The following is a 13,532-nucleotide window of genomic DNA, read 5'->3' as shown; positions in this document are numbered from 1 at the left end:
AAAAGCAGTAGGAAAGCTGCCCCAAACAAAGCCTAAATTATTCAAACACAATAGCTATAATTTATTGAGTCTAATGCTTTGTTAGGGATGGCTTTTTACGGTTTCTTAAAGAAGATTTCTAATACAAAAGTAAAAAATTTTATACTAAAAAGTTACTTAACTTTTGCTTAACATATGCTAAACACTTTGGATTAAATAAGAATAAATGGCAACTATATATTCATATTCATTTGAATTAAATGTACCGATCGAGCTAGTAAGAAAGTAAACCTAAATTAGATCCAAGGAGTTTATGAATGTTGAACCAGCTTGAACTGAGCCAGCCTTTCCATGAATCCAAGTCACTTGTCAAGAGCTCTGTAGAGTTAGTTAAAAAAGTTCAAAACATGAAACTATTTGCAGGCACAATGAACCCCCCGGTACATCGGTACACAGCATTAGTACACAACAAAAAAGGAATGTGGTGTATTTTCAGTGGTCACCGGACGCCGTCCGGAATCCGCATAGAATAATTAGTCAAGAAATAGACTAATTGCAAGGAAAGTCTAAGGTTTTTACCTAATCAAATAGTAAAAAAAGTGGCAAAATGTAAATTTTTTCCTTTTAAAAATGAATTTGTTAGAGTTTAAAGATTAATGTGCTCGAGCCAACCTTCCCTTCCAGACAAATTGTTATTTGGAAAGCATTGCTTACATGTTAAAAGTTATTAAATTTCATTTGGAGCGACTTTCTTTCTACTCTCTAAAACAGTTTTTTATTGAAAAAATTTTAGTTCACAAATTTTTTTACCCGAAGACGGCTTTAGAAAATAGTAAAAAATTATTCTTAACAAATCTCAACAAGCAGAGATCATCAGAGGTGGTAGGCGTCTCATCATCCATTGATAGTCAGAGATCAGCAGCTTGAACAAATTCAACGTATCTCAGATCAAAGACTACCTTCTTCCCTTAAAAAATTTCTCCTCATCAGCTTATTAGCCATCATGTTAATCATATTTAAGATCATCCATAATCATCATCTACTATAATCAATTACCTTATCAGCAATTAAATCATGAGTTGCTAATACACTTTGTAAAAGCTGCAAGTTTTACTTGCTACAATAACACAAATCGGCTAAAACTCTTCCTCTCATGCATCCATATTAACGGAAGGAAACCAAAAAACTCTCATTTAAAACAAAGAACCAAACTCCTGTAAGCAAGAATTCAAATTTGGTGAAGATAAGAACAAGCCAGGCGAGATCATCGAAGAAGAACTGGAAATCCAAGTCGAAGCAGAGGGACTCTGTCCTAAAGTGAGAAGCAAAGGATCTTCTTCTACCGAATCCCTCTTCCCCTCCATCTCCTTCTCCAAGTCCAATCCAGATGCGCCGCCGCTCTCCGGAGTAGTATCGACTTCGTTGGCGTCTTTTCCGGTCAACTTCTGCACCACGCTCATGAACTCCTGGGGCTTTGCGTGGATCACCTTGGGAGAGTGGAGGTAAACGATCATCGGGGACTGTCGGCTGCCGCCTGAAGAATCTCGAGTGCCGCTGCCGCCGGCTATCAAAACAGGCGGCCTGCCGGCCTTCCATGAGTCCTTTGAAACTTTGAGAGGGTGAGGCCTTGGACCTTGAAGACTTCTGCCTGCGGACGATGGCATATTTTTCTTTTATTTTTTCTCTTTTTTCTCTTTTTTCTCTGTGAGTGGGTGAACGGAAGGGCTTTTGTGTGTGTATATATATATATATATTGAGGGGGTGTTGACCGAACCAGGAATGGATGAAAAAGTCAAACAAATCTTCCGTTTGCTATTTGTCTGACCGTTGACTTCGTGCTTAGGACGTTCTTTAAAAAATGTGCGTTTTGGGAAACTAATCAGTTGCGCACTCTCCGTAACCTTTACCGAAGTAAGGGTTGTACAAGGTGTAAATGGGCTGAATATGTGGAACTTTTATTACGTCCTCTGATCGGACGTGGCTCTATATTTGGTTAGAGGATTGTTACTCGATTTTTGCTTTGTATTTGGTAGGTATTGCTATGTATTATTTGATAATAACGAGGAATACCGTTCTGTGAAGATCAATATCGAGTTATACCGAGCAATACCGAGTAATCCCAAAAAATATTTAGTTTTTCCTAGAAAAACTCAGTATTTTTTTGGGATTGCTCGGTTTAACTCGGTATTTTGTCTTCACATAATGTTATTTCTCGTTATTGTTGGTATTGCTCGGTATTTCTCGTTTTGTGCCTGCGATCTTAGTGCCGGCCGAACGTAGCTCTACGTACGTTCACCGGACCAAATAAAAGTTCGAAAATGTGAGAAATTATTACATGCTATCACGTCACTCAATACATAGTAGTATATAGTGATCTTATCCAATGTATTGATGATGTGACGCGTCTTGATTGGCCTCCGAATTGCATCCCATGTAGTAATTTCGTTCAATATGAGTGATGGGCAATATTTAAAAAAAGGATAATATTTAAACCGGATATTTTAATTAATTTTATTATAAAAAGTAGATTATACGTACATATGCAATATCACATTGTTAGCAATTTTTTTAATATTTAAAAATACTTGAATTGTCATTTACTTACAAGTGTTAAAAAAAAAAATACAAGTGTTGTTCTCATAATGAAAAATATGAATTATTGCTCATAAATTTATTATGGATTATTTTGGGGGAAAATTGCTACAAAATAAATTTATTTTAATTTTTTTAAGATAATAATTGTAAACTATGTTGTTATTTGTAATATGTAAAACCCAAACTATTTGATGCGCATATTTAGGGGAAAAATTAGTAAACATTTATCATCATCGGTTGCTTTAGTTAACTTTCACTTTGCTCTAGCAAGTAAATTAATTCCTTAGAAGTCCAAAATTGTTCAGTTTAATTCAATAGGTTATCTTCAATAAATGTTGTCACAAATGTAATAGGGCCATCATCACAATCTTCCAATAGATTGTTTAATCCATAAGAATATTCTTAGCCTCATCTACCACTTGTAGATGAATGATATGAAATAATGAGTAGTGTGGTGAATCTAATGATAATGGTTAGGAATCTAATTCATCTTTTGGGGGAACAAATATATATGCCCATAGTGAAGGACACACTACAGCTAGAAAATTCAGTCATTATTGGCGGTTTACCTGAAAATATATACTGGTGGTTCTTAAACAAACCGCCGCTAGTTCCGGCGGCATATGCTTGCCTAACCGACGGTTAGGCCGCCGGTATTAATCGGCGGCCAAACCGCCGGCTAAACTTCCGTTAGTACCGGCGGCTAGACAACCGCCAGTCTAGGCCGCCGGTAATAGCTGAATTTCCTGTAGTGACATAATCTTATTAGAGCTTATTTCATAATCTAATATGGGGACAAATGATCTCTAAAAATGACTATGCTATTATATACCTTACAACGAAAGAGTGTGATGAAGAAATTATATTTGACGAGCTATATGATAAAAACCCAATGATGTTAGAGTTATATATCCTAGGTGAGTTAGTTAAAGGAATGTATTTTGCGAGTTAGAAGGAGCTCCAATTTGTGTTGTGCGTTTGGTCTATTGGAAATAATGTTGAGTTTTAAATTTTTTTCATCAAATAATCAAACGAGCAATATCACTTGTGTGTAACATGAAAATCCATCCATATTATGCTTGTGGCATTTACATGCAAGTTCTAGCAAGCATTTGGGAGATGCTTGGAGAAGCATGCATGTATAAATCCTTTGATGGTAACATGTGCCAAATTCATTAATTCCATAATCTACCTTTGATTAAGCAATAAGTTGATTTCAAGCCAAGAGAAATCATTAGGTCAATAGAAGTAAAGTTCAACATGAGGGTGTACAATATGAAAGCCTTGGATATAAAGAAAAAGAAAATCAAGGAAATTTTGTCATGTGAGATCAGGAATTGTAACATTTAGTTAACTTATTTATGGAGGCCATATCTTATGTTATGCTTGGAAATATATATAAAATATAATCAAGTGATTCACATGATTTTTAAAGAATTTTTTTGGGCTTTCAGCTCTTTCACTATTAATTGGAGCTTTTTCCTTCCCTATGCTAAGATTGGATTGTACATTCTTACTAGGTAAGCGATGTAAAGAGGATAGATAGAAAGATAACTAGATCAATGACTTCGTTTGATATAATTACCGAAGACAAGAGGAAGATGCAAAAAGCCAGAACATATGATAAGATGATGCATCTTTGCGTCTTCTCGTTTGGATCTACATATAGGGGCGCCTTAGAACTCATATCTAGCGCTCTCAAGCTGAGGAAGCTTGAAGCTTTGAATGGCTCTGGGACTTTCATTTCTGATGCAAATGATCTGGAACGAAAGGAATTACGTCGAGTGTGGAGGATTGAAGATGTAATAGTATTAGGTAGTTATAATCTTCCTTCGCCAACTTACTGAGACATGTGGCCTCAATTCACTTATAACTACTTCAAAAAAAGTGAGAGAATCAACATGTTCCACCAAATGTTGGCTTGCATCATCCCAGCAATCACTAAACAAAAAAGGGTCAGGAGGGTTGCGGTTAGCAGTCCATAAGAAAAAAGACACTAGTTGAGCAAGAAAAGTATTGAAGCTAATCTAAGAAGCTATTTCTTCTTTTTGGAAAGAAAAATACAAAGAAAGTTTTAAGTGAAAATTATATATATATATATATATATATATAATATCTGATAAACATAAACTAGACCATATTCTTACCTTTTGATTTATCTGATCATTAGTTATTCATTCAAAGGTTGGTTATTGTGTATCTCTAGAGAGTCTATTTTATGAATTATCAGAGAGATCAAAAGAGGCACATATGATTTATTTATCACCAAGTAGAGAAGAATATTATATTGCAGTAGCAGGAAATTCTTTGGCCTTGAATCCGCCAGAGACTCTGAGTTTGATGCCCTTGATGTCCCCTCATCGAAAGGGATCATCATATGGGTGAAATCCTTTCTTATGAGTAGCGCCCTAAAGTAACGCCTACTGTCAAGGCAAGCCCTGCTGAGCAGTAGCAGCCCAACCCTCTTAGAGCAAAGGATTGGGCTCAACCACCTAGAGAGAATCCAACTGTTTCAAGTAAGGCATGAAAGACACATTATGTGGATGGATATAATTAATTTAAAAGCCCCATTACAAGAGATAAGACCAAAGCCCAACAAAAGGATCAAAGAAAATGTCTAATTAGTTGAGCTCAATAAAGAACCCAATAATGAGCCCACACTACATGAAAGTTGTGTATTTCCAGAGGAATTTTTGGCGAAAAATTTTCTAGTTTCCGGCCGATTTCAAAATTTTTTTATGGATTTCCGACGAAGACGTGTTCGACGGTAAATCGAGCGTCGGAAAAGAATTCTGTCAGAATAAATAAAACAGTAAACAAACAAATTCCCATCCCGAGCGCCCAGTTTAAGCTGCTCCCACAGGTTCGCAACCTACGCCCAGCCGCTCCAACTCTCGCTCCACTCCCGGGGGTCCGCAACCCTCAACCCACGCATAGTCGCCAGCAGGCACCCAAGTGAGCCCGCTCCCACGGTCCAGGTTCGCAACCCGTGCAGGCTAGCTCGCTACACGCAAGCCACTCCCAGCGGCCCGCCCAAGTGAGCCTGCTCCCGCAACGCCTGTAGCCCCGCCCTAGGAATCGAAACTCGCACCCCCCCCAAACAAAAGAATAAAATCAAAAATCCCGCCAGAAAATTTTGCCTTGAAAATTTGTCAGAAAATATTTATAAATAATCCGCCAAAAAATCTGTCAAAAATTTCGTTGGCAATGAGCTATTTTCCTGTAGTGCCATAATTTTAAATAAAATTTAAATTTTATTTATTATCTATAAGCTTGTATGATCAAGCACAAAATAGTTAGGCATGGATGAGATAATTAGTCGAAATTGGTAAGTGGAATGAGTTGGTGAAACTCTTTTTTAATGTCCACCCTTCATTCTTTCCTCTATTTTATTTTCCAATATTTATCTTGTAATACCTATAAATATGGGATGATATGAATTAGAATTTTTAGCTTTTGAATGAAATAATTTTATGAAAAAGTTCTCTTCATTTGCTTGGTGCACGGTGACGTCAAGTGTGTGCATTTTCTTTGATGAGATTAATTAGTTATCCTTCTTTATTTTATATTACTTACAAATTATCTCAAATACATGTATTAAACTTTTCACAATTACTCCTCCTCCACTTCATATGCATCCCCTAAGATAAATAGACCCACAATCAAAATCATAAAATCCTTATAATCACTTTCATATAATCTTTAGCCAAAATATGAAATACTTAGGCCTAGTCTTATTCCCTACACTTTAACATCCTTTTAAACTTCACCAAACTATACCATCAACTTTAGATAAAAAGTTCACATCCTAATCTAACCTTCCAGCATCATTTACAATCATTTATCCCATATAAAGGTCACTCCCTAAAGTGAACTTCTCAACTATCCCAAACTAGACTAGTCTTATCGTTTATTCTACTATACCCTCCTAAACCCCTCATCATTCCACCATAAACTTCAGAACACATCTATAAAAATCAAACTAAAGATTCATAGCCTTTTCTAGCCATTAATCTCACCAAAAGGCTACCCACCACCATTAGTAAGTATAGGCTAACTTTACTAATTGCAATTAGGATCAATGCTAACAATGGATTTTTTTCCTTTAACCTTCACCATAGTTGAAGGAAAGTACAATGAATCATAGATATTGTTTCTTCATTCTCCATATGATTTTTACCCTTAGAGCATTTGATAGGAAATATATGTATCATCTCAAATAGTTTTCCATGCTTAGAGGTTGCAGGAAAATATTCTCATGGGTTTCCTATCATAATTAAATGATTGAATTTTTAATTCAAGAAGAGAACAAAAATGGCTTGGTATTTGCACAACATACAAGAGGTCAATTAGAGTTGACCTCATATATGATGCTAACTATAACTATAATTATAACCGACTAGAGATTTATCATATTTCTTATTCACATGTGATAAATATTTTTCCACAAACATGACTCAACCATTAGGATTACATATCAAAGTACTATGCAATAAATAGCTACAAGCTACTTATTATTTTGAGTTTTATAACATTATTAAGCAGAGCGATTAGCCTCAATATGATATGTTAAGAGTCTTATTATAGTACTTATAGAAGTAGTACATAGTTATACATATCCTAATCCGATCTAATAAGGATAATCCACTGAAAATCTACATTTGTATCTTTTTCATGTATCAATGAGTGTTAGGTATGCATGTGGATGTCTGAATATGTTCTAAAGCAGGTTCGGGAGGTCAGTGCGCATGAATGAAAAATCTATTTTTTTTTCTAGGAGTGCCGTGATGCCAGAGTGCAAAGTTGCGGCATTGAGAGCTCTCCAATTTATTCCTAAATGATTGAATGTTGTAGCACTTGGTGGCAGCGCTGCAGCGTCATGCTCTCTAGTGGAGAGCCCTATGGCACTTTGGGTTGAGCATCACCACGCCAGGTCCAAAGAATTTCTCTATTTTTCTGAAAAATATTCATTAGGTAAATTGAAAAATGTATTATTTCTATCAAATTAGAAAATAATGCTCATCACACAAAATAATTATATAGTGCAATTAAACATTCAAAATAATGTTCTGGGTAATCCCTGATAATTTGGTGAAACTCTAAAACTATCAAATTTGTGCGGCAGTTGAATCAATTGTCTATTGATAAAGCATTATGTGAATTCTTGTAATTGATTTATTTATACTTCATTTATTGCAATATAATGACATATATGCTTATCTTTATGAAATGTGTGGTTATGTGAAACTATAATGTTGGAAGAAGTTTTGTTGTGCGAGATTATGCATGGTGATTCATAAGGGCCTGAATTTTGAATATCTGATATATGCTAAGTATTGAGAGCCATAAGAGCATGTTTTTTATATGCTAGCACAAGAAATCATAAGTGCCTTAATTATGATAACAATTTTTTATAGGAGATATAAAAGCCTAAGAAAAGTTTATTATTTTCTAGTCTAATACATAAAGTATTTATTTATTTACTTTTCTTGCATTATTATTTAAATTTCTAATAACTACAAATATTATTTTATTTAGCACAATGAATTGTTATTAACTATTTTCAAAATTAGTTAAATGAATAATGAATTAATTATTGAAAATTTAGAATATGTGTGAGTCTGTGTATAATTCACAATATGTGTGAGCTAGCACAACTTGAGTAGTTGCTAAATAATTTTTTTTTCTTTAATTTATGGTAAACAAATTTCATAGTAGAGGAGGCCTATAAGTTAGTTAGACATCGCATCCGATGGCAAGCTGGGGATGTAGATGTTTGCATTCGCTCTACTAAAGCTAGCATTGCCTCTTTGTACAATTGGCATAGGTCCATCCATCCTTGTTTAGTATGAAATTTATTTATATTTTGATACACAATTCTATTTGAATATATGTCATTTAGATTTAGTGTCTCTTTAACTGAGCAAACATATGCATGCAAAATTAGAGTTTGTTTGTGTTGGGCAGCATACAATATAATACTCAAATTGGAATGTAGCTCTTGTCAACCATATCAAAATAAACCCATCTTTTTCTTACCTTTCCATGATGATTGATTATATATTTATCCTAAAGGCCTAACATAAATACATCCTCCATTGAATTCCACTGATGATATAGTATAACATCATCTAAGTCAACTTTTGGCATATCACCATCATATATCCTAACATCTAAATTCTCAAGCAAAATTTAATTGTACCACATATAAAGGACAAGAAGACCAAACTATATGATGATCAAGTTGTACAAACATATCTTCTGCAAGTCTCCATTTGTCACCAATTAGGAACTCTCCTGCCTCGATATTGTGCGTCCTCATGCCTTCCACATGTAATCTCCCTAATAACTCATCTCGCTTTGACATCCAAACATGCAAACGACACTAGCACACTTCATTGAATTTTACTTTAAGGAAGCATTGGATGATCATGTAATATATATTTGAACAGTACTTGTCGAAGCATACATAAGGCGAAGGAGCGACCCACTTTTATACCAAAATATAGAAATATTGATAATTATAGTTCCTAGAGAAGGGATAAGATCATCATGCCTATTTAAGATATAACATAAAGTATAAAAAACTAAACTAAACTAGGAGAATAAATTATTTAATATATAAAGTTCTACTCTCTCTCAAGCTAACCATTCTACTTATTACATGTGTATAAAATTAAAAGGCATAACAAAAGCATGTTGTAGCTGTACAAAGGAAAAGTTCTAGAATAAAAAATAGACATGTTAGAGTTTATAATTTCTACAATTAAAAATGACCCTCTGATTCTTTGTTTGGTTGGTGGGTGAGTACGGTTGGGAACCCTCCAATCCGTGATCGATTCCCCTCGAAGCCTCATACTGTATTTTGGATGGCTTTCTTACAGCTTTTTAAAGCTGTAAGAAAACAATCTCAAATGAAGCTTCAAAGTATATCCAAACAAGTGTTGACCTAATTCAAATTAAGGTCGAATCATATTTGAAAATTATCTAAACTAAGTTAAAATAATATTTGAAACTTATTGTATTTATGGTTTGAACCTTACTTTAGCCAAATTGTAAAACTGTGAAATAAATATCAATATTCTTATAATATATGAACAAAAAAAAATGTAATCAATTTATAAAAAAATAAAGCAAATGATTGATGATTCCAAGATGCCATATGTTTCTTATACATGGTTATGGAAATTGACAAAAAATATTTTTATTTGAAGTTAGAGTTGGTAAACATTTTGATGGACAGCTTACCTACAACATTAATTCCCCTAACAAAAATATTTACTTAAATATGATCTTACATTCTTCTTTAATGAGATTTTTATATCCATTCAATATTGTTTTCCCATTTGTTTATCAGTTATGAAAAAAAAAAAAACAAAGAATTTAAAGAAAATTGTTGCCAATTCCAATCAAATGTTCCAAGTGAAAAAAATAAGAATCAAAAGCTAATGAGTTTCATTGAAGGCCTATCATTCCAACATCTACCAATCATATAACATATGTGAATTTTAGAGTTGATCAAGTGATTATAAAGATAAACAAGGAGTAGATGATAATTGCTCAATGATTGTTTTATTACTAAAGCTTCTCTGAAAGGAACAATTATTAGGTCAGGTGACCTGACGTAGCTCTACGTTCGGACGCCAATAATATGTCGCCACGTGTTCTTACTCTTTACCGCACGGCCCGATGACCCTACCCAGACCGGAGCCCGGGATTTCTATGTTCGGGTAATGCTCGGTATTGCTAGGTATTGCTTGGCAATAACGAGAAATACCGCTATGTCAAGGCCAATACTGAGTATTGCTCCGTATTGGTCTTCACAATGATATTTCTCGTTATTGCAGAGCAAAATCTAGCAATACTTGAATATAGCAATCCCGGGTCCGTTCCGGGTCGGGTTGTCGGTCCGTGCGGTAAAGAGTAAGAACACGTGGTACTATTTTACTGGCGTCTGAACGTAGAACTACGTCAGGTCACCTTACCAAATAAAAGTTCCCCTGAAAGATCGCCACTCTATTATTCGAACCTTGCACGATACTCATTTGACCATAATTCCAACAATGTTAGAACAAAGTTCTAATCATTTTCGGACCATATTCGAACTTTTATCGAATATTATTTGAACCTTATTCATACGAAAGTTTTGTCATACTAGCAAATCGATCGCACCTGCTCAAGAGTTCTTCCAAGATAGCGAATGTCCAAGAAAAGTATATATTCTATCACCTTATTTTTCGATAGTGAGCATAACTTTTAATCAACTGTTTTGAATAATATTTTTGTAACATCGAGGATAATTTAATAAAAAATTAGCTTTCAAACCTATTTTCTAAAAAAACAAACATGTAAACTTGAATATTATCAAATATTACCAGTCATATAAATTCTTATTTTCATGTTTATATATCGTTGTCATATTTGATTCATTTGATAAACAATTATTGAACCACACAAAAGCTAGCCGGCAGTTTGTGAACTTGGACACGGCCCACTAGCTTGGCGGCGATGAGAGATTATTACGTGCGGAGTCTGGACACAGAGAATAGTTCGATTTTACGGAAGAATATTCGCCACTGTGCTTTTACTGTTCACTCATACATTTTTACTGTACTTTTTCTATTAATAGTCACAAAATCGAACGATTTGTATCGAAACTTCACACATAATAATCTCTTGTCTGTCAGAGTCAAAATATTTGGATGTAAAAATAATCTTGATAATTTGATAATGTGGCGATCAATCAGGTGACAAGCCGGCGCATTAAAATAAAGGACGGTGATGGCACGGAGATGATTGTATTCTTTTTTTTTTTTTTAAGCCTCTAGATAGTTCTTTTTAAGGTGACACGTGGCAAAATAAAATGAATTAAAATGTAGCATTTTTGGAGTAAGTAATATTAAATAAAATTTTGAAAGAATTGCTTGTGAGGCTTTGAATTTATTTGAGTTTTATTAAATAAGTAATTAAATTAATAAAAAATGCAAAATAAAAACTTAAAGGTTAGAAGTCGTCAATGTATGGGCGACTTGTTCAGTATATATTATATAATATTTTAATTTTGTTCTTTTTATGGTGATTTGTATTTCTAAATAATATTTTTATTAAAGGTTATTATTTTGGATGGACATATGGACTTAAAAATAAAAGTTTGGAAAATATTCTTTAAAACTTCATAATTTTAATCATATTCAAATAGATTTTAAAGGTTGATAAGCTTTGAATATGTTCAAGGAAAATGATTTTAAAAGTTTAATAATCTTAGAAAAAAATTGAGAATTTTAGAATATTAATTAAAAGTTTAAATTAACAAACATGTTTTAATTGATAATTTAATTTTTTATTTTCTTAATGGTTGATTGATTTTAAAAATCATTTACTTGAATATAACTAAAATAAATTAAAAATAGAAATTTTTTACTATGATTAATGATTATTAAGTCTAAAAGAACATTTTTATCTCATTTTTTTTAAGAATTTAAATTCATTCAAAATAATTCCATTAAATTCAAAAGTTAGTTAAAAAAATTAACTTTTTATTTATTTAATTAATTTTGAGATTTCATTTAGAAAAAAAAAACTTGTTTACATTTGACAAATTAAATTAATTATTCTATTAGAGCGATTAATATTACAATTTCTTCTTCAAAGAATTGAGCCACAAAGAAATGATGACTTGCTTGGAGTTAAGGATCAGACAAAAGGATTTAAGTTTCATTTGAGATAGTTTTTTTACTGCTTTTTAAAGATGCTTTCTAGCATAAAAATTTATAGTTCAAAAAAAATTTATTTTGTACTAAAAAGTGTTTTAATAAGCAGTAAAAATGTTGTCTAAGACTTCATTTGGGACGTTTCTTCCTGCTTCTTAAAGCGGATTTCAAGTAAAAAAATTTTAACTAGAAAGTCGTTTTAAGAAGCAGTAAGAAAGCCGTCACAAACAAAACCTAAAACAAAGCTTTAATTGAAAGGTGATTACAAACTCAACACATTCAAAGACAATATTCCAGAGGCATTCAAAGTTTTTGAGGCTTTTAAATTGCAACACTTCTCATCTTTCTTCTGCACAAAAAAATAAGACTGAGTTTATTATAAACAATATGATGATGTTAACATGCTAGCAACTATTTCAAATGCCACTTTTACATTTAGATGAAACACCTTCTTTTCTATGATAGTATTCAAACACTTCTCTTCTAGATGAAAGCCTCATTATTCTTCTAATTAACATTTCTACTAATACTATGTTTACGAGCTCTTTTTATTGTACTAACTGTATAACTTTTTTTAGAAAATCATAATTTATTATTGAGAATTTAAACCGCCGCAAAATTGTACATATTTCTAGGCATATAGCGGTGCATAAAACTGCATATCGCCGCTAGATGCTCATATTTGCAGTTGCCTAAACCTTTGTAGTAGTTTTGCAAGGATGTAAATTATAGGGGTGCAAATTGGTAAAGCCGACTCATGCGCTGGTTTGGGCTTGACTCGTTATCGAGCTTACGAGTCGAGCTCAAGTAGGATTTCGAGTTCGTTGGACTTATCAAGCTCGAGTTCGAACAGCTATGGATCGCTCGACTCGATTACTCATCGAGTGACTCGTGGAAGGCGGGATGATGGGGGTGGAAGGCGGAATGGTGGAAGCTCACCTGCGAACGAAGGGGGAGTTGTGAACGCGGAACGGTGGACGCGGTTGAAGCTCACGTGTGAACGACGGACATGTAACAGTGTGTGAACGGGGGATGCAGCTAACGGTGGAACGTCATATGGCGAATGGCAAATGCTGAACTGTGTGCAAATGTTAAACTACATGAGGATGTGAAGCTATGTGTGAACGGTGGATGCGGACTTGCGTACCGAAAGTGAATCTAAGCCGCTCAACGAGCTCCTTTTCCATGACGAGTCATGCTCAAGTTTGATTTTTGAGCTCAACTCCAATTCGAGCTCAATATTTGGCT

The 13,532-nt window shown here is 33.8% G+C and overlaps 1 protein-coding gene across 1 annotated transcript; it reads right to left on the bottom strand.

Annotated features, from left to right (window-relative positions):
- Positions 1 to 1,048: 1,048 nt before the first annotated feature.
- LOC110092636 (VQ motif-containing protein 8, chloroplastic-like) lies at positions 1,049 to 1,664 on the bottom strand. The gene has a single exon (XM_020817276.2). It carries the CDS (start codon positions 1,641 to 1,643, stop codon positions 1,173 to 1,175), a length of 471 nt encoding a protein of 156 aa, XP_020672935.1. The 5' UTR covers positions 1,644 to 1,664; the 3' UTR covers positions 1,049 to 1,172.
- Positions 1,665 to 13,532: the final 11,868 nt, after the last annotated feature.

This window comes from Dendrobium catenatum, unplaced genomic scaffold (assembly GCF_001605985.2).
Source record: "Dendrobium catenatum unplaced genomic scaffold, ASM160598v2 fragScaff_scaffold_432, whole genome shotgun sequence".
Classification (NCBI taxonomy): Eukaryota; Viridiplantae; Streptophyta; class Magnoliopsida; order Asparagales; family Orchidaceae; genus Dendrobium; species Dendrobium catenatum.
The sequence above is the reverse complement of the archived record's forward strand: the minus strand, read 5'-3'. Positions and strand labels throughout refer to the sequence as shown.